The sequence below is a fragment of the Ceratotherium simum genome, chromosome 16 (genome assembly GCF_057802395.1).
Source record: "Ceratotherium simum simum isolate JZ-2026a chromosome 16, ASM5780239v1, whole genome shotgun sequence".
Taxonomy (NCBI): Eukaryota; Metazoa; Chordata; class Mammalia; order Perissodactyla; family Rhinocerotidae; genus Ceratotherium; species Ceratotherium simum.
In genome coordinates this window covers 50,095,245-50,121,927 of record NC_141915.1, presented here as the reverse complement: position 1 = coordinate 50,121,927, position 26,683 = coordinate 50,095,245, and the positions used below count along the sequence as shown (strand labels likewise).

The window sequence follows — 26,683 nt, the reverse complement described above, 5'->3', positions numbered from 1 at the left end:
ACCACACTCTCTCCCCCACTCAAGTAAACACTTAATGCAAAGAAGTGGAAAAGAGATTATTGCAGGCTTGTTGCAGAAATAAACCAAACACCTGCTCACTCTGTGCCATGCTACGCAACAGTCACAAACATAAGGACCACTATAACAAATTATTTGCAAGACCCCTCACAAATGTCTGTCTGTTAAAGCTGAGAATTGCAGTGTACCCCCCACCACCAAAAGTTGGTGTAGTACAAATACCACTGTTATTTTCACTTGTAAATATTCTTGAGGAGGTCACATTTTAAGCTGCTAAAAACCCAAATGAGTTGTTGCTTCTTTCAGCCATAAGCTGACAATCAGCAAAGAAAAAAAAGGAGGTGAGGCAGCCCAGAGGGTATAAAAAGTTCACAGAAAAGAAGGGAGGTGAATGGAGAAGGTGACTTGGCTGGGTCTAACACAGCAGGGAGCACCTCTTTCTAAAAATGGAACCAGAAATCACCTCCCTGAGAGGACATTCCTTGGAAATCCCTTCTTGGGACATCTACAGCTATTTTTACAGTATTTATTTACTTACAAGTTACTGCTGGCCCCAGCGCTCTCATGAGACAAACATAGCTGAAGAATGGAAATGACATGCTCGCTGCCACAGACAGGGCTACTAAGACAGAAGAGAAAAGAGTTTAGGGTTTTTATCATTCAGAATGAGCCTCACTTCAAAGTTCAGGTGCCTTCATGAAGGTTCTACTCTGTTACTCTGACACAGTGCAGAATCAGTAGACAGTTTATTCCAATGAAGGACTCCACCCAAATGAAAGCATGATGTGCAAGTTATTTATTTCAATTGCTCCTATTTGAAGGCTCTTATTTTTGGAGAACAGCAAGGCATTTTATTATCCACTCTTTCCATTCCTTAAAGGCTTCCACAGGTTTTGGCAAATTCACGTTATCTTCACGACTATGTTTCGGGGTGACGCCTGGTGTGTCGGCAGACTCACCATCAATCCACAGCACGAGCGCCTTGAAAAACAGAAAACAGATGCATCTTTTAACAAATCAAACAAAATAGTTCTAGGCAAGAGGAAAACACTGGCCTCTGAATCAGGTTATCGAAATCTCTATTACCCCAGGCAGATGTTCCATTTGATAAAGATGGTTATGAATATGAAACAACACTTGTGATGACATATGAGTGAAAGAGCATATCCCCAAAATATGCAAACTAGGATTACAAATTACAGTCACAAGTGTGCATAGAAGAAAAGATGAAAAAGAAACACACTAATCCTCACAGGTTTTTTTGGGTGAGAGGATAATCATTTTCTTTTCTCAACTTGCTGAATGTTCCACCAGGTATTATACTGTGCTTTTAAGTTGATGTGAATGTGTATACATATGTAAGTGTACACACAGACAGACCTGTGAACATGAAGATTCAAGTGTGGACATGTATTGCAGTCAGTGAATGGTTATACCCATGAAGAGTTACATGATGTAAACTGTGGACATGTATGGACACACATTCACATGCATTCTGAGATTAAGTACTTTCCCTCTTCCTTCTTTTTTTTTTTTTTGAGAGGCAGATCAACTCTGAGCTAACATCTGATGCCAATCCTCCTCTTTTTTCTGAGGAAGACTGGCCCTGAGCTAACATCTGTGCCCATCTTCCTCCACTTTATATGGGACGCCGCCACAGCAAGGCTCAACAAGCAGTGCGTTGGTGCGCGCCCAGGGTCTGAACCGGCAAACCCCTGGCCGCGGCAGCGGAGCGCGCACCCAACCACTTGCACCACCGCGCCGGACCCCCTCTTCCTTCTTAAAGGAAATCATCCTTTCTTCCTAAGGAATATCATACCTCTGTCCCATATTTGGAAAGATAAATCACCTCCACATATTTATATAATTTTAAAAAATGAATTTTGCCACACATATCAATATTTACTCTGTCCTGCAAAGTCAAGCTCTCTCGCCCTAAATGAATGACAAATACAGAAACCTCTTCCACCATTTCTCATTGAACTATAAGTGTATGGCACTCAGAGGCAAGTCAAAGTGTTTAAGAAGGATATTTCTTTGCATGTTTTTTTTTTAAACCACAGCTTCCTGCTTCTCTTTGCACTAATTTCCTCTGATAAATTACAGCTCCAGAGAAGGGCCTAATAAAAAATGGTAGTTTGCTACTTATATAACCACTTCTCCCTTTTTCACTCCCTCCATTTACCTTGTATCTTTCTACAATGTTGAAGCCAACAGCACACTGTAACTTGCGTAAACAGATAGGGCAAAGGTTTAGGGGGCGCCGGTCAGCTTCTTCCAAGTGGTTGGAGCCTTGCATCAGGCATGCAAGCCACTGGCAGTGTCGAAGTCCAAATATGTGTCCAATCTCATGGGTTAAAGTCTGCAAGATATTCACACTGAGGCTTTATAGCACCACCATCATCAACAACGAGTTACACACCCCTTCTTTTTCTTGTTTTTTCCAGAAACAAATTTACAGGAATCAACTCCCTTACCATCATCACCAAAACTTCAACCTGCCCAAAGACTTAATCCCTCACTTCCCTAAATGTCTTCCTGCCTTCCTCACTATATTTACTTCCCCGGGACCAGGGTTTCTCCACCTCAACACCACTGAAACACTGGGCCAGGTCATTCTTTGTGGGTGGAACGCTGTCCTGTGCATTGTAGGATGCTTAGAAGCATCCCTGGTCTCCACCCACTAGATGCCAGTAACAGCCCCTCCCCAACTGTGACAACCAGCAATGTCTCTAGACATTGCCAAATGTTCCTAGGTGGCAAAACTGCCCCTGGTTAAAAGCCACTGCTCCAGACCAGTGGGCACTTGTCACAACTTAGATTCTGGGGCCCTGCCCCCAGAGATGCTGAGTCACTAGGTCTGAGAGGAAGGGGGCTTGACCTGCGTGTTAACAAGCACCCCAGCTGATGCTGATGCAGGGACCATACTTGGAAAACACTGCTCTATGAGTAGTTCTCAAACCCCAACAAATAGTACTGCTGAAAGCAGAAAAACCTATGCCTCTGGCTACGGAGAAGAGGGAAAATGAGGAGATAGGCTTTTGAAGAGCAGGGGTGGGAGAGATACCAGGAACTGTCAGGAGAACTACCTATAGTAGAAGGCAGCCTGGAGCCCAGAGGAAGCCCCATCCTCCTTGAGAGGCCAGAGAGCAGAGTTCCGCCAGGCCCCAGAAGGGCAGCTTTACTTGATGACCATGGCAGCTTGAAAGAGTAGGTTACATACTCGTACCAGAATTCTGGAATTAACCTCATGGTGAGGATGTGGGCACAGCCAAGGGTGCGTGTAACTAACGGGACAAAAAGCTGGCACGGATACTGTAAATTTCAATGTTAAGGTATCCATTTAAATTCTGTTTTTATCCACCATTTCATTCAACCAATATCCACTAAAAGTATAAAAATGATACAAATTCATTTACAATATTACCTTAAGGATTGCTGACATACAATTTAGGGAATTAAGATCTCAAAAAAAAAATACCCCTGTTGATTTTTTTAAACAACTCACCTTACAGGACCGAAGCAGCAAAACACTAGTCACTTCGGGAGTGTAACAGTTATCAAAAACGGAGTAGTCACTGGGAGAGATTTTCTGCGACTTCTTCACTCTGCCTTCATAGCGTGAGCTATAAAAATCACTGCCGTACCTGGCAAAGCTGAATATCCCCACACCTACAAGACGACAAGCAACCAGAGAATGAGGCCAAGATTCCACCAGGAAAGACCAGGAAAGAGAGCCTGCCGGGGCACGTGGTCAGGGAGGTCTGTACCCTGTGTGCTTCAGCTCTGCCGAGACAGAGGGGACTCCTGCCCCCGATGTCCCTAGCCGAATCTTCTTCTGCTGTCCAGTCCATTCTGCCCTGTAAAACTTTATGGTCTTGAAGTCAAATTCTTAAGAAATTGGAAGTTCCAGAGGTTTTTTCCCCACAAAAGAAGTTTTTTTCTCAAAGAACAGTCTAAATCAAGTACTCCAAAAGGAGCACTGAGAAATGATCACATGAACGACACACACTCCTTTTACTCTGAGAACACAGTAAACAGACCTCTATGTCGTACGTGTCACTGAGGGTTCCTGTACTTCCCTCATGCCGCGCTCCTGAGGAAAACTACCCTGCCACTGCCCCCAGGCCTTGGAGACCATGTTTTGGACCACGCTTTCAGACAGAAGAACACCTTCCCCGCCTTCTCCTCTTCAAGCACAGCTCAGCTCTATTATGTGGCTGGTGCCTGGTGACCAGAATAAACACCCTCTTAACTGACTTCCTGTGTTACACCTGTATTAACCATCTTTGCATATGTGGAGAACAGAGTCTGATGCACAACTCATTCTAAAGGGGATTGCTTTATAATTCAACTTGTTTACATCATCACTTTTATTTATGCCTCTCAGTTGCTGTAATAAGGAATTTTTTTGGTAATTAAATATTTCTCATTTTTAAAATACCCATCTTTGTAAACTTGGTGAGAATAAAGTCACTCATAGTAGGATATTGTCTCAATGCATGGCAGATCAATCTTGCTATCTGACTACATCTTCTCTTATATCATGCAATATTTAAGAAATTTACTAAAAAAAAAAAACATACAAAAATCAGGAAGACAGTAGTCTCCAAAAGAGTGTGTTGATGAGGTCATGGGGTGGGGGGCTATAAGAATGTAGACATGTGAACTGAGGATGAAGGAGCAGGTGGGAAGAAGAGGCTCCAGAGCACCCTGGGCCCCACTGAGGAATGGGTAAGAGAGGAGATATCTAACAGGAAGAAACACTTGTCAGAGAGAAACCCCCACCCCCAACAAACCCTGAGGCTAATGTAACATCAGACAGTCCATGAACTCTGTGCTCATGAAGTGCAGTCCCTCGTTCTTACTCCCCATCCCCACAACACCAATGGACAACCACTCCCCTTAGCTCACTGGACTTCTCCCCTTCCAACCTGTCTTAGATGCTGGGGGATGAGGGTAGAGAAATAGGAACAAAAATGGAGGGGTGGGGAGACGGAAGAAAGAAATAGGCAAAAATATGATTTGCTCCTGGATCCTTTCCCGACCCCAATATTACCATGCAGGGTTCCTAATGAGTCAAATTTTATTATATCTCAAATCAAAGACTGAAGTTGACTTTTTAAATAAAATGTCATAAGACACAGGATAAGCAGCAGACTAATAAATCAGTCTATGGCTACTCCATCTATGCAAGACAACTATGAAAAGAGTTGAAAAGCAATTTGCAAGATTTTTACTTACGTTAATGATAGTTCAAATATCCTTAATTTATTTAATTCACCTTGCTACTGAATTATTTACATTTACCATCTGTTGTGCTGAATGCGTATATATGTGTCAGGCATATATACACACTTTTTCTGTATCAGTACTTTTATGTAAATTATCGCAAAAGGACTCTGAAATAGGTATTAGCTTCAAGGCCACGTAGGCAGTGAATGGTGCACCTGGAGACAAACCAAGACCATTGGAATGTATCTACAGCACACTTTCTGCTAAGAATGATGCTGCACCAGAAATATTATACAGTTTTAAGTATCAAAATTATAATTGGTTGGAATTTTTTCCCTCTTTCAACATCTTCAAATATTCTCAAGTTGAGAAAGTTTCTACCAACAATGTCAAAAAGGAATACCATCTGTCAAAGAGGCCTGGCCGAAGACAAAATTCCAGGAGTCTCTTGGGTAAAGATCAATCATTGTTATTCCCACAATACAGAAGGCATCTCCAGGTTTCTTCTTTTTTAAGAACTTCAGGATGTGCCCTATTTAAAAAAGAAATGTACATGTGAGATAGATATAAATCTACATATCCTTTACTCCGTCCAAACTGTAAAGCTGAATAACTCACCTGCATGAATTTGTAGGTTTCGTGTGTTATCATTGACTCGAAAGGAACACCCTGTTGCAGAGACAGGAACCGGTTCTAGCAGTTTTACTGTTAAGCCATAGAAAAATGCTTCACAGTAGCCCTTGAGCCACTTAATGTATTCCTCACTGATAATTCTGGTGTTTCCTAGAGATCCTATAATATGGAAGAAAATTTAAAGACAGACTTTAAGATTAAAATATTCAGTCTTTACCTCAGTCTATAATTAGAAATTTGGAATTTGAAAGCAACCAACTCTAACTTTTCAATACATCTTTACCATTCATTGTTGTGAATATGAACTACAAACAAAATGTTCTCTTTTAAGGCAGTTTGGCTACAAAACTTCCACCACTGAAATGAATGTCACAAATGATCACAAAAACTGCCCACTTGAATGAGATCAACAGCTCGAACTATCCCTGGCAACAGCACCATCACAAAACCAAACCAAACCCAGCATATTACATGTATACCAATGCACTGTATATAAATGCTGCGCTTCTCTGGACAGGGTGTCTTTCTGTAAGGATCACTGAAAAACTGTTCAAAGTCTTGGGGATCCTCGGGATGGGAGGTGATCCAATCTGATCGGGAATGCACAGTAATGGGTCCAAAGAGATCACTGTCTGGCTGGAAGGCTTGGTTCATCAAACGCCGTTCCCCAGCATCTAACTTCTCATACTGTGACACAAGCGCCGGGTTCTTTGAGATGAGAGCTGTTTTTAGTGTCTGTTCAGAGTGCCGGACTGTTTGCATCTACCAGAAAAACACAAGTAATCAAATATAAAATGCATATCCACGCTGGTGACTTTAATCTACCTATCCTCCACACGTCTCATTTCTCCCAAGAATGGAACGACTGGTTGCTAATGCCTTAGAGTGGTCACACCAAACTATTGTTTGCTTTCCCCATTTCCAATCAATTTCTTGGGGAGGAATCTGAAAAAGTGAAAAGAAAATCATGAAATCCTCTGTCTCCCGTGGAAACTGATCCCATCACAAAAACTAGTGGCAATCATAAGAGCATGATCTGATTTCCAGCTTCCTTCTGTCATTTGGGTAATAATAACAATATTATGAATTGACTCATTACAGCCACATGAAAAATACTCATCCTTTCCATTGTGACTCAAAGATGTTCAAGACCAAACAAAAAGAGAACTGAAGTCAGTCCTGCCATTTCCATAATTTAACTGCAGGCTGATAATAGATCTCAGCCACTGATGTTTATAAGTCATGTCATCCTGGGGAAGACATCAGGTGACTAAGAAAAAGCCAGACTCACAATGACAGATCTCTTCCATTCACACCATGTTCCTCTGGAGAACTTTCATCCTTCCGTTTGAATGGCTCAAACAGCTGTTTCACCATGAGGCTTTTGAGTTTAGAAAAGGAAAAAATTGGACTTCTCTGTCTGGAAGCTATCATATTGTCTAATTATCTAGATTTTTCCAGTTTAATGATAGACAGTTGACGGGAAAATGTAAGCTAATGGCTATTCTGACTGGACATCTGAATCCTGGGGTTCCAGAGTGTGGAAGAAATTCCAAAACAGAGGTCTCTAGTGTCAAAGCTCTGATATGAGCACAAAATCATCCTCACTGCTCCACAAGAGGGCTGAAATTTCACTTCTGCTGGACAAAATATCAAGCAAGATGTGCCCTCCTGCATTCTACCTACCTTTAGGGAGGCAGACTCCCACTGAAGTTTTTACCGTACAAGGACTGGCATGTCTGGGCCTGGTTGGGAAAGTGTTGTGCTGGGTGCCTTCACCCTAATACTAAAAAGGCAATGTGAAAGGTCAGGGCCTCCTCCGCCTCCCAGGTCCACTCTGGGTGGAGCCGCGGGAGGAAGAACAGGGTCACTTCAGTCGGCTGGAGGGCTGCAATGCTGTCCGTGCTAAAACCAGCACGTCCCCGGGACAAGCTGGTCACCCTAGCGGGCTGCCTACCGCAACTCGCACCTTGGGCTCGGCCCCGTGCAAGCGCGACCCGGGCCCCGGTTGGGGATGGAGTGGGGGATTCCCCCCACCCCCGGGGACTCTCTCTTCGTCTTTCCTCCCCCAGGGGCCTCCTGAAAGTCTGGGCCTCTCTCCCCGGAGACACCCCCGCCCCCGCCGTCCTCCTTGCTTCCGCCGCGGCCGCCCCTCCCACATCTTCATCTCTCCCCACCGACGCCACCCACATCCTCTACAACCAGGGTACCCGGCCCAGGGGTGCCCCGGCCCGACTCCGCCAGCGCCACCGCACTACCCTCACCCAGCCAGGCCTCGACGCCGCCCCCCGACCTCCCGGAGCAGCCTTGCGCGCGTGCGCATCGCAGCCTGCGCCTTGCCACGCCCCCTCGCGCAACGCCACGCCCCATAGCACCACGCACCGCTCCGTCGCGCCACGCCCCTTTGCGCCGCTACGCCCATACCACGCCCCCGTGCTGCACGCCACGCCCCGTAGCGCGAGGTCCTCTCGCGGGCGCGTCGCCCACGCCCTAACGGCGGCCGGGGCACGTGAGCCCTAGTGGTCGCTTTTCTCCGCGTTGCCCTGGCGGGGCCGCCCTCGGGCCGAGCTGGGTCACGGGGAAGCTGGAGCGAGGCGCCTTGTGCCGGTTCCGCTGCTGGCGTCGCCGCGTTTGCATGTGTGTAAATGTGCTCGGTGGGCCGTGGGTTTGAGACGCGCTCTCGGCGTGGCTGATGTAACCAGCCGGGGCCAAAATAAGTCAGCCGCGGCCGCCGGTGACGCACAGCCTCGGCGCGCTCCCCGGCGCCCGCAGCCGCTGGGCTGTCCCTGTTGTGTTGGGTCGCAGCGAGTGCAGCGGCCTGGGCGCGGGCAAGGCCGGGCCGCAGCCGCGTCGGTGGATGGAGCGCCGAGGGGCGGGCCGCGCGGAGGCGGTGTCCCGGCCGGATGACGCCCAAGGGGTTTCTCTTCGCCCAGGGATGCGTCCCTTAGGGTCTCACTGGTGCTGAAAAGGCCAAAATGTGTGTGCCAGAGACAGGCTGTGAAATAGAAAAGGGCGCGCGGGGCGGGCGTTGGGACTGAGCTGGCTCGGTGGCTTTGGGTAGGCCGCTTAACCTCTCTGGGCCTCGCGGTTCTCATGTGGAAGAGAGCTCTGACCCCTAAGCGCCCTGCAGCCCTGAAAAGTTGAGTGTATCAAAGCAGGGCATCCCCAGACCCACGGGGTACAGCCACCTCATGCATCCCAGTTCCCAGTAGACATTGAGACCTGGTCGATGGCCAGACTAGCTAATGCTACTGAGTACTGCGAAAGACAAATCACGACCTGATCAGCATCCCCTCTCCATTCGAGGTGATGGGCGTCCACCTGGCCTCCAGACTGCCCACCCACTCCCCATACCCTCCTTCCTATCCAACTCAGTTCATTCTTCCCAGGTTCGTCCCATGCTCTCCACCTCGGTGGTCCTAGCAGCTTCCTACAGAGGAAGCCCTCGTCAGTTATAAACCTGTTTCTCAAACCTCCACCTTTTTTGACGGGTTCTTTTCCAAGACCTCACCTTAAGGGACACCCAGCTTTCCTCCCTGGACATCTCTTCTTCCCTCCCAACCATCACTCAAAAATACTCCTAAGTCCAGATTTTCATTTCCAAGCCATCATCCTACCACTACAAAGCAAACTCTATTCTTGTCAATTTCAGGCTGTTGGCCCATACTCTGGTTTTTCTTCATCCTAATTCTCCTTCACACACACACACACACACACACACATTTTCTCCATGACTTGTCTAATTGTTATCTTCACCCTTAACCCTTTGTTGACTCTCTTTTAGAGGACCTTAACTTCATAAATGTTTGATCTTTTCAACTCCAGTGATCACCTCAGCCGCTGATCTGTTCACCCCTTCATCTTGAAATCTCAAAATTCATTCTAAGTGCCCATATCTGAGCTTACCTGAACCCATCCTTCAATAAAATGTATTCCTACCGTGCTTGAGAAGTAGCAGGTTTTCTTGCATGTTGAGCCTTTTGACTAAATACCTATCTCCAGACACCTGGAGAGTCAGTGTAGCATAGGGGCCAAGATCATGGTCTGTGTGTGAACCCTGGAACCCCAACTTGTGAGCGTGTGACCTGCATCAGTTGCTTAACCGCTTTCGCATCTCTTCCCTAGTTTGCACAACAGAGATGATAATAGCACAGACCTTATAGAGTTTTAGGGATCAGATGAGTTATTTTGGCTGCTTTGCCTTTTAACTGAATGGCATTCTGACATCTCGAGAGGCTTCTTTAGCTCAGTTTTCACCTTTTCCATTAAACTCTCCCTAACCGCACCCCACCCCACCCCCAAGATAAGACTCCCTCCTCTGCATGCTCATTGCCTGTGCATACTGCTATCATTGTGCTGATCACAATGATTGTAACTTATTTCTTCTTCTTCTTTTTTTTTAGTGAGGAAGATTGGCCCTGAGCTAACATCTGTTGCCAATCTTCCTCTTTTTGCTTGAGGAAGATTGTCCCTGAGCTAACATCTGTGCCAGTCTTCCTCTATTTTGTATGTGGGACGCCACCACAGCATGGCTTGATGAGCAATGTGTAGGTCCATGCCCGAGATCCGAACCCTTGAACCCCAGGGCACTGAAGCAGAGTGCATAAACTTCACAACTATGCCACCAGGCCAGCCCCTAAAACTGTTTATTTTGAAATAATTTCAAGCTTACAGAAAAGTGGCAAGAATAGTATCAGTAATCCCTGTATAGTCTTCACCAGATTCCCCAGTTGTTAACATTTTACCTCATTTGCTTTTACTCTGTTTCTCTCTCTGTGTCTCTCTGTCTCTTTCTCTCTCTCTCTATATATATATATATTTCCCCCCTGAACCATTTGAGAGTAAGTTGCTGACGCGATGTCCCTTTACTCCTAATTAGTGTACATTTTCTAAAACCAAGTACATTTTCGTAAATAACCACAGTACAATTAAAACATATCAGTATGAACTCATGTTTTAATTGTACCACTTCAACCTTCCCCAATCCATTTTCCCTACAATCTCTGAATTTTACTCACCCTGACATTCCACTAGTTAGAGATCCGTTTAGATTAACAACTAGTCTATCACTCTTTTTCCTAGTTCTTTGATTTTATTTAAAAATTACTAAATATATGAAAATATTCCAAGCACATGTTTTCACAAGCCAAATAATACTAAAAGGGTTGTAATGAAAAGTAACAGTTTGCACGCGATAGGCCGACTTCCACGAGGTTACTGCTCTCAGCTCCCCAGCTGTTTTCTCTGGTATTTATCTTCATATTCCTAAACAAATGTGTGTATAATGAGATTTCTTGATCTGTGGATTTAAGGTAGTATCTATTGATTTGTTGCTGTGGTAGATGGGACTTAACTCTCTCATATATCCTCACACTTCCCACCTCCCCTTCCTCTTAATGAAGTTATATCACAAGTTTTGATTGAATCTATAGTCAGCACTTACATTATGTTTATTATGCAAATGTTCACTGTATAGCCAAGTAGTGTACTATGACCATGCTTGCTTGCTTATAGAACTCTTTACTTTGGCCTGGAGTTAATAATCATTTCATTTCTGTTCCACAGCATGGCTTGACAAGCGGTGCGTCGGTGCGCGCCTGGGATCCAAATCAGCAAACCCCAGGCCGTGGAAGCGGAGCGCGTGCACTTAACTGCTTGTGCCACTGGGCTGGCCCCATCAGTTGCATTTCTTTCTGGGAACGTTCGTTCTGGAGCTCTCTGCCCTCTGTTCCAATCTGAATGGGTCCCCTCTAGCCCTGCTGCATAGCTGTCACTCTGGGACTGCAACTGTACTCTGCTCTGTTGGATCCCCTATTTCTTAAATTCTTAAATTCTGTGTCTGCCTCTTTCTTGGTTTACTCCTTTGATTGTAGTGGCACACCCACAGAACCTTTTGGAATAAAGGTACGTAGAATAAATGTTTTGAAATCTTGCATATCTGAAAATGTTTTTATTCTACCCTCACTCTTGACTGAGAGTTTCCCTGGATTGGTGTGGAATTTTAGGTTGAAAATCATTTTCCCTCAGAATTGTGAAGAGTTTGTTCCATTTTCTTCTGACTTCCAGTAATGCCATTTTGATTCCTAATCCTTTTTATGTTAGGAAGATCTTAGGATTTTGCCTTTATCTTTAGAGTTCTGAAGAACTCTAAATTTTTTAAATTTAGAAGTTTATAAGTTTTTTAAAGATGTGCCCTGGTCTGAGCCTTTTTTTTTTTTTTCATTCATTTTGTTGCTCACTCAGTGGGCCCTTCAATTTTGAGACTCTTATCCTTCCATTCTGAGAAATTTTCTTTTTTTTTTCGTTTTTTTGTGAGGAAAATTAGCCCTGAGCTAACATCAGTTGCCAATCCTCCTCTTTTTGCTGAGGAAGATTGGCCCTGGGCTAACATCCATGCCCATCTTCCTCTACTTTATATGGGACGCTGCCACAGCATGGCTTGACAAGCAGTCTATCAGTCCATGCCCAGGATCTGAACCTGCAAACCCTGGGCCACCGAAGCAGAGTGTGCGAACTTAACCACTACACCACCACGCCAGCCCCTTTTTTTCTTTTTTCTTTTTTTCTGCTGAGGAAGATTCGCCCTGAGCTAACATCCGTGCCAGTCTTCCTCTATTTTGTATGTGGGTTGCCACCACAGCATGGCTGACAAGTGGTGTAGGTCCACACCCGGGATCTGAACTCGTGAACTTAACCGCTACACCACAGGGCTGGGCCTCTGAGAAATTTGCTTGCATTATTTCTCTTTTTTTTTTTTTTAATAATTTATTTATTTTTTTCCCCCAAAGCCCCAGTAGATAGTTGTATGTCATAGCTGCACATCCTTCTAGTTGCTGTACGTGGGACACGGCCTCAGCATGGCTGGAGAAGCAGTGCATTGGTGCGCGCCCAGGATCCGAACCCGGGCCGCCAGCAGCGGAGCGCACGCACTTAACCACTAAGCCATGGGGCCGGCCCGCATTATTTCTTTATAATTTTCTTTCCTCCATTTTTGCTGGATGTGGGACTTTCAGGATGGATCCTCTAATTTTCTTATCTTTTCTTTCATATTTTTTCATCTATCTTTTTGTACAGTTTTCTGAAGTTTTCGTCAACTATCTTCTATCTTTTCTTTTGAATATTTATTTTCAAACATTTTACCCTTTAAGAGCCAGAAACCCTTACTTGTTCTGATTATTTTGTACATTTTCTCATTTCATGGATAAAATGTCTTCTGTTATCTCTCTATGGGTATTAACTGTACTACTTTTGAAGTTTTGTTCTGCTGTTTCCTCTGGTTTGGTCTTTTTCTTTCGTGTTAGAACATTCCACAAACATCTGGTGATCCTTGGCTATCTGTTAAGGTTTCATCATGAGGCACAAAAAGCTTGTTGACATTTCTGTGGGCATGAAAGTGGCTTATCCACTGGGGGTTCTCACAGATGATCCGGCAGAGAGCCAGCTGATTCACTGAGGGGAGATTCCCCAGTGTCTGAACCTGTGAGCACCTCGTTTTTTCCAAGAAGATCATTTCCTAACTGCCTGCCATGTTCTGGGTGCAGGGTGCAGTAAGCAGTGTGAGAGTCCCACTAATGAGTGTGCAGATTCAGAATCCTTAACCCCCTTGTTTTCAGCCCCTGTACCTTCCTGCCCACAATGACGCTCAAGTGTCACCAGCAACCCGTTTTAACATGAGAGTGCTTTAAGAGGATGTCCGTCATTCACCTGCTAGTATGAATTCATATCTGCTCAGTTTGTTTTTCTTCTAGTCCTTAGCTGATAACAGCTGCTCTGAGGAAATGGAAGTCTGATTGGTCAGGAAGTGGGTACAGGTGGGTAATTTGGGGTCACAGAGTCCCTGAGCAGGACAGCAGCCCAGAGCAGGGAAGGCAGGTTGGGAAGGGTGCTGTGATCCAGGGGATTAGGCACTGGGACCTGGCTGCCACAAGGGAGGTGAGAAGATGGACAAGAAAGTTAACTTATATGTAAATTGTGCTCAGAGCCAGGGCTACATGTGGAAAGCGGAGCTGACTTGCTTTCTCCCTCCTGCACGGCAGGCGACCTGCCCTCAAAGCCCAGAGCCCAGGGACAGGAGGAGGTGGACAGTGCTGTGCAGGTGCGCCTGAGCAGCTGTCACCCTGGGAAAGATGGTCTCCAAGGAAAATGCATTCTGCGCTCCGAACAACCAACTGACAAATGATCTTTTGGACCATGGCCTGCTTGCCAACTGAGGCTCAATTTGCCTGCAATGGGCCAGCTCTGGTAGTGCCAAGGGAGAGAGGCCATTAGCAGAAATGAAAAGCAAGAAATCTTTTAGTCCATTAGGCTAAAAGAGGATTTTCTATCTTTTATTATTTATGATTTGTGACTTCAGTTACTGTTTCCCGGAACAAACAAAACGTTACAGTTCTACTTCAGCTTACTGGAGCAAATTGATGCTTATCACCCATACGCTACAGACTGCTAGGCGGCCGCTCGGGCCGCTGGTGCTGTGGCCTCCCTGCGGCTCTTTGATGTCTTGTCAGCAGGTTGTTTTCTGTGCCTCAGACAGTTTCCAAAAGCTACCACAGCCTGATGTGTGTGTGTGTGTGTACATATATATACACACAGATGTGTGTGTCTGTTTCTATCTATCTTGTACACGAATACAGTAAACTCAATGAAATGAGCAAAAGCAGACTTGCGTTTTTGCTGTAAGGTCACTCCCTGGAAAATAGGCATTGGGGTCCGAAGGATCTCCTGTAGCACTGGGGACTGCTTAGGTGGGAGCCAAGAAAGGTGCCACGAGGGGAGGAAGAAAGGCCAGGTGAGGTGGCCTCTGTGACCTCTGGAGGATGCCATGACCCCCCTGGGTGACTTCCCTAGCCACTGCTGAAGGACGGCAGCATGGTCCCCTGGGCTGTAGCTACAGCTGAAATTTTCAGTTTTCCTTTCACGTTCCCCTTTTCAGTCTCCAAGAAGGCGGGGGGAGGGGTGCCCTGAGTGAGACGCAGATGAAAGAGGAAGTGTCTCAGCACTGACCAAACCTAAGATGGCCCATCCCATCGGTGACCACCATGGAAATACCAGAGACAGCCTCCTCGTCATGGAGACTTTCTGGGGGAGGGGACGGCTGCTGCCCAGAAGCAACCAGCTTCCCTCTGGCCAGGTCACCTCGGGGAGCCGAGGGAGCCTGCGGTCGCCTGTCTGGAGGCAGGAGGAGCTCCCTCCGCTGGGCTTCCGATGAGCCGGAGGCAGGGAAGGCCTCCTCACCCCTGTGTGTCCCTCCAGGCTTCCTCCTCACAAGCTGGAATCCACTTAGCTCACAATACGGAGATGGCCAGGCTGCGTTAAATGCAGGTCCATCTGAGGGGGCCGTCCTAGGACCATGAGCCGTGAACACCTTGCCTCCAATTCACTCTCCAAGTCAGTCAGCAACCCCCACTGACACCTGTGGGGTCCAGCTGGCACTAACTTAGGGACAGGATGGAGGGCCTGACAGCCCTCTGAGGGAGAGGACGTGAAGACAAGTGATAGGGTGACAAGTGATGGAAACAAGTGTGGAGCACAGGAAACGGGAAGGAGACGGTCACCAGAGGTGACAGTTGAGTGGTTAAAAAACACACACTCCTTATGCAATGTAAAAATACATTTCTACTCGAGTCAACATAATGAGAGACAGTAGTAAGACATACTTATAATAGAAGAAGTTGGAAGGACAGAAAAGTAGACAAAAGAACAAAATCACTCCTGGTCCTTCTGCCCAGAAATAACCTGTGTGAACACTGGCTGAACTTTTAGGCTTTTTCGTGGTGTGCATTTTTTAACATAATTGTGATCATATGGGACCTCCAAAATTGTACATACTGATTTTTCAGTCTATTTATTTCCCATTCCAGAAAGAAGGCATATAAATCTGTTCATCACAGTGTTGTTTATAATTCTGAAAACTGGAAAATGAATATTCATCATTAGCATTTCAGTCAAATAAATAAAGGTATAAGCTCACAATAAAATATTATACAGTCACTAAAAAGATTGATCTCATGCTATTTTTATTAACATGGAAGGATGTCACCAAGATCTTGCAGAATTTTTAAAAAAAGGTTTCAAAACAGTATCTATAGTTTGAGCCTATCTACATAACAACGTGGTTGTATGTGTGTGTAAGGAAGATGCTTGCCAAAATGTTAATGATGGTTCTTTCTAGAAGAAGGGCTTTCTGTGCTGTTTATTTTATTCTTTATATTTTTTGGTACTATTTAAATTTTTTTGTGACAAGCATTTACTAGTTTTATATTTTATAAAACTATTTATTTGAAAAAAATTTTTGTAAATCTATACTTATTGATATAAAATCTATCCATTATATAGTGAGTGAAAATGAGAGTTACAAAACCTATACATACTATGATCCCATTTTGGTATTTGACATTCTTTATATACAAATTTATGTATTTTATATATAAAATTTGTGAATACAAAAATATATAAATTACAAATGTTAGGTAAAAAATTTACGAATGTATTTTACATATACATAAAACAAGTTTAAGACTTATCTTGTGTTTGTTTTTTTTAATAATGACTGTGTTATATTTTAAACAATAATGATATTTCCATCGTGGGGAGAAAAAGGTAAAATTTTGGGCTGAGTGTTGGAGGAGTAGGGACCGGCCAGTCCAGGACAGTCCAGGCTGAGGGAACAGTACGCACCAAAGACACAAAGTCACAGCAAAACGTGACACCTTTTTCTGCCGCACCGCCCCTGGCATCTGACACCGCAGCGCACTCCCTCCTTCTGGAAACTCCTCCTCACCTTTCCGGGTCACTATTCTCTCTGGGCTGCTCAGTGGCGTTCATCAGCCAAGCAGGCACCACTGAGGGGCAGGTGGGGGGGATGAGGGAATGAGGCACAGGCTAATGGCCTTGGTTTTGTTGGGTGGGGTCTCCTTAGAGATCAGGAGGATTAAACTAGCCTGCTTCATAATATTCTAGGGGCTCAGGCCTGTGCACCACGGGGAGAGAACCTAGAATCCACGGTTAATGCACTTCAGTTCAAGTTGAGGCACCACCACCGCCTCGATGGCCCGTGTCAGACATGATATTTTACCTCCCTGAGCCTCAGTATCTTTATCCACAAAATGGGACAATAAGAACCTCTACCCCATCAGGCTGTTGAGAGGATTAAACGAGACTTGGGAAATGACCCTCACAGCTAACTGTTTATGGTCAGAAGAAGCTGCCTCCAATATGACAGCAGGGCAAAACCCCACAGGCAAAACGAGAAGCCCTGACATTTCAGCAGGTCATTTTTGGCCAAGAAACCGGCACTCACGACAAGGACTTGTGATATATCCTCGTGGCTGGACCCATCGGTCACAAGCTCTAATTATGGAAACGCTCTCTGACGGAGCAGCCTGCTGTCTTGAGTCACCGGGGCGGCGTTAACTCCTAGGCCGGGAACTCTGCTGGAGACCTGGTGGGGATAAGTACGTTCTAACAACAAGAAAGCAGTGATTTATAATCATTTTCACCCAGAAAGATCAATTTACAGTCCTGACAGGAACCGGCTTCTGAAACAGCGCGTGATAAAAATAACTCACCAGAGTCACCTCCTTCTACTTCCTTGAAGCGCCTTCTCTTGCATTTACTCCTATTTAGAGTCTCTCGTCTTACATACTCACCTCTGTTGATTCAGGATCCCGCCTGGTAACCCGGGTGAAATATTTTCAGTGCTAATTCAAATAACTTCAGCCCTCTCGTAAAACACAAAACGCGAGAAGATTCTGCTTAACGTGATGGCTATAAAATGGCTTCAAACCGATTAAGCTTTTATTGACGGCCCTGGGTGCGAGAGGGCGAGAGAATGTTACTTCCTTTCAAGGGTGTATATGTCTTCCTCCTTGCTAGTTGGATTTCTTATCTGGAGTCTTCTGGAGCTTGTTTTCAGAATCGTCAAGGTGTTTGTTAACAGTGAAAGCTCTCCTTTGCCCGATTCTGTGGCACAGCCATTAGCAGCACATACGTGGAAGGATGGCCCCAAGATCTTGCTGAATTTTAAAAAGAGGTTTCAAAACAGTATATATAACTTGGGCGTATGTATATAAAAACATGGGTGAATGTGTGTGTAAAGAACATGTTTCCCAAAATGTTAATAGTGGTTAATAATCATGAGAAGAAGCCATGGGCTTGAGTCCCAGCCGTGCCTCCGTCTGAAGTTTGTGACCTCGGACAGCCTCTCTGAGCCTATTTCTTTATCTCTGAAACTGGGAGAGAGTTGTTATAGGGTTACATAAGATATAGTAAGCACTCTATAAATGCTATTTATTATGATTCTGCACTTGGACCCTGAAGAAATGGATTCTGCCATTTGCTGTAGTAGAGACCCAGAGAAACAGTGCAGCAGTTGAAATAAAACACAACTTACTGACATTAGGTGTCACCTGGGGATGATCCAGCACAGCAAGATGGGTCAGACTGCTATTATCCAAGTTCACAGACCGAATGATGTAGAAAAAGCCCAGTGCTATTTAATTGTCACCCTCAGAGGGCTGAATCCATGTGTTCCTAGATCCGCACATTCATTCCCAGGAGGCATAGGAAGCCAAATTCTAACAAGTTTTCTTGGTAAACATGGGGGATTCGTTGGATGACCCCCAAGGTCCCTGCCATTCAAAGGCCTGGTAAGTTTCTCTGCACGATGAGATCAGAGCTGTCCCAGACCTCGAAGTTGGTGCTCCTGGACTATGCGAGAACGACCAAAGTTTGTCTCTCTGACCCTCCATTTTCTGTTGTTGGCCAACCCCCTTCTGACTGGCACATTCTTAAGATATGTTACAAAAGGTTCGAAATGTTTTCGTAAACATGCTTTTCTTATATCCTCCAATTCCAATCAAGTCTTGCTGAAGGACCCATTCTGACCTCTTAAGGTGACTTGATATTTCTTCCTTCTACTCCCTGTGTGTTAGTTTCATACCCGAACCTCCAAGTAGGGTTCCCAGATACAATGCAGGATTCCCAGTTACATTTGAGTTTCAGACGAACAACGTTCAGATAAACGAGCTTGCGTGGGACATACTTATATTAAAAAATTATTCATTGTTTATCTGAAATTCTAACTAACTGGGCATCCTGTCTTTTAATTTGTTGAATCTGGCAACCCTAGCTCCAAGGGAAATCTTATTTCCCTGTTTCCAAATTCTTGGAGGTGGTGGTGACCTCATGGTTGGTCATGTAACCCATACACCGTTCTGGGAAGGTAAGAAAGATCACTCTGTGTGCACAAAGACACATTCCACACAAATAGCAAATGTCTCCCCGTGCAAGGCACGGCGCTGGGTGACTCAGGGAGACACACAAGCCCTGCTTTCAGGGAGCCTGCAGTGGAGAATATATAAGCAGCCACCATGCAGGGCAGAAGCAAGAGCCGTGTGGAAGGTGCTCCACATGGTCCAAGTTCAGAGGGGAGGGAGGGCGCATCTGCTTGGAGGGGTGGATGAAGGAAGGCTCCTTGTCGGGGTGGCGTTTGATGCGCCTTAAACAACACCAGCAGGTGGGGACGGAGTAGTCTGGCATTCCTGGTGGAGGGAGTGACTTGAGCACAGGTAAAGTAGAGAGAGAGAATGAGCATGTTTGGTGGCTTCCTTTGGGCAGAGCATAAAAGAGTTAAAGAGGCAAAGAAGGGAATAAGGCCAGAAAAAGGGGATTAGATTAAATAAATATGCAAACAAACAACAAGCCAGAAAAAGAACCGAGAGTCACCCAAACTTTCTGTGAGTATAATTTTCAGATACTGAAATGTCCCCAGATATTCTCCTGGGGTAGGAGGTGGGGGTCATCTTGTCCTTTAAGGAACTGGTTTTATCACATCTAGAGTAAGTGGCATTCACAAACAGATGGTGCCACCACTTAACTCAGTTGTGGGGTCAAGCAAAGGGAACGAGAAATAACCAGGTGTGTTCAAGCAAAGCAGTAAACGTCCGGGTGAAGGTGGCCTGCGGAAGAAAACATGGATGCCCCTGCGTTACAGATTAGACACAGTCCAGAGAAGTTGGCCAGGGAATGAATTTCTGAAAAGTAAATTCATTTCCTATTTTTCAATAAAAAATAGAGTCCTGGGCTCTCAAGTCTAATCCGCTAATTTATCATGTGGCCTTTAGCAAGAGTATAAGCTAAAACGTCAGAGGGGACTCTCTGTTCTCATCTGTAAAATGAGACGGTGGCCCAAATTACTATATTTCCCTCCAACCAATCCAAAGGAAAGCTCTTGGTGACAAAGGGGTTAGCAGTATGACAGGCTCGCTCAGATGGCCCCATGGTACTTGCAGTTCCCTTAGTCCAATCTCAATAAGATGAATGTAGATTAAGCAAATCCTAGGAGCCAGCCACTATGAAGGGTGCAGAGGGGTAGAACCATCCCTCCATCCCTCCAAGAATCAGACTCTGCCTGGAAAGACAAGACATACAAAGTAGTTTGTTCCAGTGATGGCCCAAAGTGATCCACACCTCCTGGTTTTCATGCCTCCTGGTATTCAAGGAATTCATCCTTGAATCTGGGCAGCTTAAAACAATAGAACGTGACAGAGGTAACGCTGTACCAGCTCTAGGCCTATCCCTTAAGAAAGCTTGGTGGATTCTGCTTTTGCATTCTTGGGAGCCCTGAGCTACCATCTTACAAGTCTGTCTATCCTGTTGGAGAGGCCACGTGGGGAGGCCACGTGGAGAGGGAGAGGCCCCAAGACTCCGTGGAGGAGGACTGAGGAACTCAGCCAGACATGTGCTTCCTGTTCGAGCCCATCCAGCCACCCCCAGATTCCAGAGCCAAACCAGCTGAGACACTTGACATGGGGACAGGGATGTCCATCTTGGATGTTCCACTCAGATAGAGACCAAGCCGCCCTGCTGTGCCTTTTTAAACTCCTGACCCACAGATTTGCGAGCAAAGAGCATCGCCGTTGTGCTAAGCCACTAAGTTTTGGGGTCTGTTACACAGCACTAGGTAATCAAACCCCATACTCTCAGGAAAGGTCAAATGCCCATAAAAATGTCAGGAATCCGTGCCATCTGGCTGATCAGGTTTCTCAGGGTCAAAAGAAAGGACATGCCCAGTTTAACCACAGGCAGGAGTGTGTACTATTGGGGACCAAACAGGAATCCCCTGAGGACCCCTGTTTTCTGGACTCTGGGGTGGGACTGGGTGACAGGCCCCAGAGGAGTTTCTCAGCCCTTGCTCAGAGCACCCTTGGGCTGAGGGACCTGCCCCGACTTTGTTTAGCCACAGCTGTGCTTCCCCAGCAAGGCACTGGCCCAGATGCCACAGAATCGGGGCCACAGAATCAGGGGTCCCTCTGCTAGACAGACTACTGTATGCCCCCCACCTTCCGAGCAGTAGCAAAAACCAAAAGAAACAGGTGGTAACAACAAGTGGGGGCAGAGCAGGGGGTGAATGGAGGCAGAAAAAACCCCCAGAGACGGGAAGGCTGCTGCCAGGGGCTCCTTCAGTGAGGCCTGGACAGAAGCAGGACGGAGGGTGGGAGAAGGTGCACACCAAGAAGGGGGCTGAATTCAGGGCCCTGGACTGGCACGCAGGGCAGGCTTCCCGGGCAGCAGCAGGCGCTGGGCTTTGAAGAATGCACGTGCTTCGACAGGGTCAGGAAGGGACAGGGTGTTCTGCACACAGGGGACGACCCCCTGCACGTGTGGGCACGGGAGTGAGGGCATCCTAGCTGTGGAGGTGGGCTTGGGACAGCGGAGGCTTTGGGGGGCAAGAGAGGCAGGGGAGAACCACGAATGCCAGGCCAGGGCAGCCTACAGACCAGACTGTGATGGAAGGCAGGGTTCCTCATGGACCCCCAGCAGCTAGCACGTAACAGATGCTCGATAAACATTTGCTGAATTGATGGATGTCACTTCCAGGTCATGGGGAGACATTGAATTATTTCCACAGGGGTAACCCGAGTGAAAGCAGTGATGCTGGGTGACTAGATGAAGGGGAGACTGGATGAGGAAGGTCCACGAGGCTTCTGCAGTGTCCCCATGAGAGGAGACGAGGGCAGGGCCAAGGAGGGGGCAGCAGGGCTGGAGATAAAGGATGGAGGGAGCATGGTCCTCAGGAAGACTTTTACCAGGATGGGCAACCATGGTAGGAGGGGGTCTCGGAGCCCTGGGCTCTAGTCCAGCCTTGCCATTAAATCGCCATGTAACATGGGCAAGTCACCGCCTCTCAGCTCCGTCTCTGTGAATCAAAGGTGTCAGAGAAGAAGTTTCTCTTCTGCTTGGAGACTTTGTGATTCTGAAATTTGGTGACTAATATGAAGTGTGGGTGGGGTGGTGTCAGGGAAGGGAAGGAGCTGGAAGGGTCACAGATAGTTCTGAAGAGGGCTGTGGAGAAAATGGTGCGGCCGTCGGCAGAAATAGGAAGTCAGAAAGGAGAGCTGGGCAGGGAGGGAAAGATGATGCGTTTGCTGTTAGGGAAGTTTGGAGGGGGCGAGAGCACGTCTGCAGAGCAAATGGGCAGTGGAGACACAAAACCACAGCCAGCTGGGACCTTCCCTCTGCAGCCCCCACGAAAGATATCCCTGTCCCAACCCCTGGAGACTGTGAATGTTACCTTACACGGAAAAAGTCTTTGCAGGTGTGATTAAGTTAAGGTCTTGAGATGGGGAGAACATTCTGGATGATTCAGACGGACCTTAAATGTCATCATATGTATCCTCATAAGAGGGAGGTGGAGGGAGATTTGACACACAGAGGAGAAAGCCATGTGAGGACAGAGCAGACAGAGATTTGAAGATACTGGCCTTGAAGATGGATGTGATGCCGCCACAAGCCAAGGAATGCCGGCAGCCCCCAGAAGCTGGAAGAGGCAAAGAACGGATTCTCCCCAGAGCTGCCAAAGGGAGCACAGTCAAGCGATATTGTGTTCAGACATCTGGCCTCCAGGACTGTGAGAGGAAAGATGTCTGTTGTCTTAACCCAGACTTTGTGGTAATTTGTTACAGCAGCCACAGGAAATGAATACATTGGCCACCCCCTAAATCACTGACTCTTAACCCACAGCCAGGTCCCCTCACCCGGGCTCCAGGTTTAGTGTTTGCTTCTGTTATCTCTTACTCCTCAGATGAACCTGTGAGGCAGGAAGTGTTAGTATCCCCACTCCCAAAGGAGGAAACGGGGTGCAGAGAGGTCGGATAACGTTCCAAAGTTCCCAGAGCTGACCCATGACAGAGCCCAATTGCCCTGAGATGGGTGTGACTTCAGAGGGTATCCTCTTGACCACTCTGCTAGTCTATCTCCCAGCTAAACAAATATTCCTAAAAATGTTGCCTAGGCCAGGTTTCAGGGTCTCGTAGCGAAATCAGTACCTTACTCTCCTAGTGCCCTAAGTCGTAACAATCACGCTTCAAAATCCCAGCTAGTCACAGGGTTAGAGCAGGTTAGACCTGTCACGGTCCTTTGAGCGTCCATCTCCTGTGACCTGATATGTCACAGGGGAGCAAACTAGGATCCTAAGAAGGGGCAGCTTGTTCAAGGTCTTAAAGTTGGTCCCCTGATGTTAGAGCCAGAACCAGAAGCCAGTTCAGAACATTCCCAACCCAGTGCGCTGAGTATGTTTTAGGAGCATATTAAGCAGCTTAAAAGTGAAAAGAAAGGCTGGCTTGGTTACATGACCCCTGCTATTTAAGACGGTCCCAAGACCACTCTCCAGAATTAAAATAAGTCAAATGCACTTTCCTTACGCACACTGGGCGTGTCAGGTGTGATGTCTGCCACCCACCAGAGGGTGCACAGGGAAGCAAAATTGGGCATTTCCCAGATGACCAATTAGATCAGAGACGTCATCTGACCAAAACAGGCCCATCCATCAGCTGACTGGGGGCCCATGGGGACACTCTCCAATGGGGCAAGCTATTGGATTAATCAGACTAGCTCCCTGTAATGAACTGGAGGATGTGGAGAGGATTGACGAGACAGAGAAACAGAGATAGAGAGACAGAGAGAGAGAGACGAGACAGAGCACACTGTCCCCTTGCATCCTGGAAGCTTTCTCAGACAGGGCATGCACATCCTCACTCCCCATCCTGCAGGAGGCCTCGGTGATTCTCCATTCCTCACAGTGGACGCGAGCCTCCTACAGAGCTCACAGGGCCACTGCAGAGGCAAACTTACACAATTAGCTGATTTTCCCCCCAGCCTGTTTGCTCTGAATTTTTGCATTCAGATGTCTATGCTTTTAATTCCTTCTTAGGTGATATAAATGCCTTCCTGAATTTATTTCACTGTCCGTCACGCTAGTGAATCCGCCTTGGGCAGGTGGATTTGCAGGGGAGTCCTCTCTCCTGAGACAGGTCCCGGGACGGGCCCCAGCTGCAGGCAGAAAGCACACCATGTTCTATTTTTTCACACTCGAAGGACCAAATGAGATGGGGGTGGGGCCACGCAATCTGCAACCCTATTTTCTCTATATCAATCTTGTCCAAATTAAAAATATTTGAAAAATGAATGTCGAACCCTTTACCCATTGAGGAATGTTTAGTATCCGCCTGAAGACAATGCTAACTTTAAAACATACCTATTTTGGTTTTCCCATAGTAAAAATGGAGTAGAGCTAAACTCCATTGGTCATTGGTCATTGATCTGATAATGACTGATACCTGTGGTGCTCAGCCAGTCACAAGATTGGGGTGCACGTGTGTTTTGCTTACAGATCCTATTAATATAAGGCTGACCTTCTCCAACTGCACCCTCCCCTCCAACCACCAACATCAACACAACTCCGTTCTCAGGGGGCTTTTAGCTCAAGTATCACCGCTGGGTGGCAAAGATCACAGCCTGAGAATTTCACATGTTGATTTCCAATTTCTTTAGGGGAAAATTGTCAAGGTGAAAAAGGAAACAAAGAGGAGGATGAAAGGGAAGAAAGAAGACATAGAAAGCGAAAGGCGTGAAAAAGAATAAAGTAAAAAAGGTAAAATTAATAATAGCTACCCCCAATTCCTAACTGGTGGCTGGCACTGTAGCAGCTTCTGCATTTAACGTATAATAACAATCTTACTGCACAGGTGTGATAGATGAGGCAGTCAAAGCCCAGAGAGGCTAGTCATTTGCCTAACGTCACACAGCTTAGTAAGAGAAACCTGGATTTGAATCCAGTTCGTCTTACTTCAAAGCCCATGTTCTTGTTTGTCAATCACAGAATCATCTATAGTCATTTTGTAACAATCTTAGAACACAAGGGGAAAAGCAGCATAGTAATTCTCTAGACAAGTCATAATTTAGAGTTTAAAGCTTGGGTGAAAAACATGTCATGAGTTATGTCCTCTGCTGGAATTGGCAGTTTGGACCTCTTGTTTTATTGAGCAAAGAAGCCACTAAAGAAATGGATCACCCAGAGACTGGAGAGAAAGTGCAGCCTCTTGGGGTTTCGTTGTAATGAGGCCACACGAGGACTGCGGCTGAGATGAAAGTATCCTGATGTCGTGGATTTGGCAGAACTCAGACTTGCACGCCTTCTCGTATGGACCCCACTCGAGTCTAGGCTTTGAAGCTGTTTTTACACTTACAACACCACCCCCATGAGGCCATGGTCTCTTTATTTTTTCTAACCTTTTATTATGAAAATTTTCAAACATACACAAAATTTGGAAGAATAGCATAATGAACAATTAATATTTTGCCATTTGCCTTATCTCTCTGGCTGTCTCTCTCCATCTCTCTCAGGGAGAGTTCTTGCTGCTACCCCCACTTGAAAACTCTACCATGCCTCAGTGCCTTTGCACATGCTGTACCCTCTGCCTAGCCCTCCCTATGTCCCACTCACCTTTTATCATAGCCTTCCATATTTTGGTTTCCCCTATTGGGCAGTGAACTTATTGGGGTGGGAATAGGGAGTTGTTTCTCCTCTTTACTTCCAGTGCCTTACAGAAGGCTGCTCAATTAAAGATGCTTTCTCATTTCAACGCTGTTCCATCCATCCAGCATGCAGCCTTTCCTGCTCCCTATGTCCAGGTATATTTAAATCATCTTTGAAGGTCCAGCCCAAATGCTTTCTCTTCCACAAAAGCGTCCCTCATTCCATCTAGATGGAAGTAATTGCCTTTCTGTGAAGGCCTGTAGCACTTTACCTAGTCCCCTTGAGCGTTATTTATTACTGTATGTTGTGGTTTAATTATTCATGTGCCTATATTTTATCCCCCACAAGACTGTGAGCATCTCAAATTCAATTCTACAAGTGGATCATTTTCTTATCACCCGAAGTACCTAGCACATAGGTGACAAAGTAGACATTTAATAAATTCAGTTAAATTCCAAAAATATTTTTTGAGCATTTACATGTATCTAGCAAGTTACTAGATTCTGGACATACAGAGGTTAATGAGGCAGACACAGTAATCTCTGCCTTCTGGAAGCTTACCATCTGTTCTAGAAGTCAGACTGGAAAACAAGTAATTACACATGTGATGACTGAGATAAAAGGAGAAGTAGGGGAACTGTTTTATAGGAAGCACAGAGAGGCTTACACTCTGCTGGTCAAACCCAGGGCTGCTTTTTTGCTTTTGAATATATATTGATTTGCTTTCTTACTACAAAAGTAACAGATGCTCTCTACAGAAAATTTAGAAAATGGAAAAGTGTAAAAGAAGACAAAATATCTTGTGATTACCATCACTCTGAAAAAAAAGTTAACGTTGCGGTGTCTCTTTTCAGTCTTTTTGCAAACAGTGTGGGGTGACTGAAGGCTCAAATTCTTTTTTAAAAACAGCCTTATTGTGTATATAATTCACATACTATAAAATTCATCGATTTAAAGGGTACAATTTAATGGCTTTTAGTATAT

The 26,683-nt window shown here is 45.9% G+C and overlaps 1 protein-coding gene across 5 annotated transcripts; it reads right to left on the bottom strand.

Annotated features, from left to right (window-relative positions):
• Nucleotides 1–799: 799 nt before the first annotated feature.
• Nucleotides 800–8,230, bottom strand: AMZ2 (archaelysin family metallopeptidase 2). Of its 5 annotated transcripts, XM_004432688.3 has the most exons (9): nt 8,151–8,230; nt 7,573–7,672; nt 7,178–7,267; nt 6,366–6,648; nt 5,872–6,045; nt 5,657–5,785; nt 3,527–3,690; nt 2,204–2,380; nt 800–999 (listed from the first exon to the last, which is right to left on the bottom strand). In XM_004432688.3, exons 4-9 carry the CDS (start codon nt 6,646–6,648, stop codon nt 844–846), a joined length of 1,083 nt encoding a protein of 360 aa, XP_004432745.1. In that variant the 5' UTR covers nt 7,178–7,267; nt 7,573–7,672; nt 8,151–8,230; the 3' UTR covers nt 800–843. The 5 variants fall into 5 exon arrangements, with proteins under 5 accessions (XP_004432745.1, XP_087297603.1, XP_087297605.1 ...); XM_087441477.1 differs by lacking the exon at nt 7,178–7,267; XM_087441479.1 differs by lacking the exon at nt 7,573–7,672 and having other exon boundaries at nt 8,151–8,169.
• Nucleotides 8,231–26,683: the final 18,453 nt, after the last annotated feature.

Bases quoted from the DNA above. Each gene is read 5' to 3' on its own strand.
- AMZ2 (XM_004432688.3), bottom strand. From the start codon at position 6,648: ATGCAAACAGTCCGGCACTCTGAACAGACACTAAAAACAGCTCTCATC. The intron at 5,786-5,871 runs GTGAGTTATTCA...TTTTTTAAATAG, and splicing joins AAACCTACAAATTCATGCAG to GGCACATCCTGAAGTTCTTA. The intron at 1,000-2,203 runs GTAAATGGAGGG...CTGTTTTTCAAG, and splicing joins ACATTGTAGAAAGATACAAG to GCGCTCGTGCTGTGGATTGA.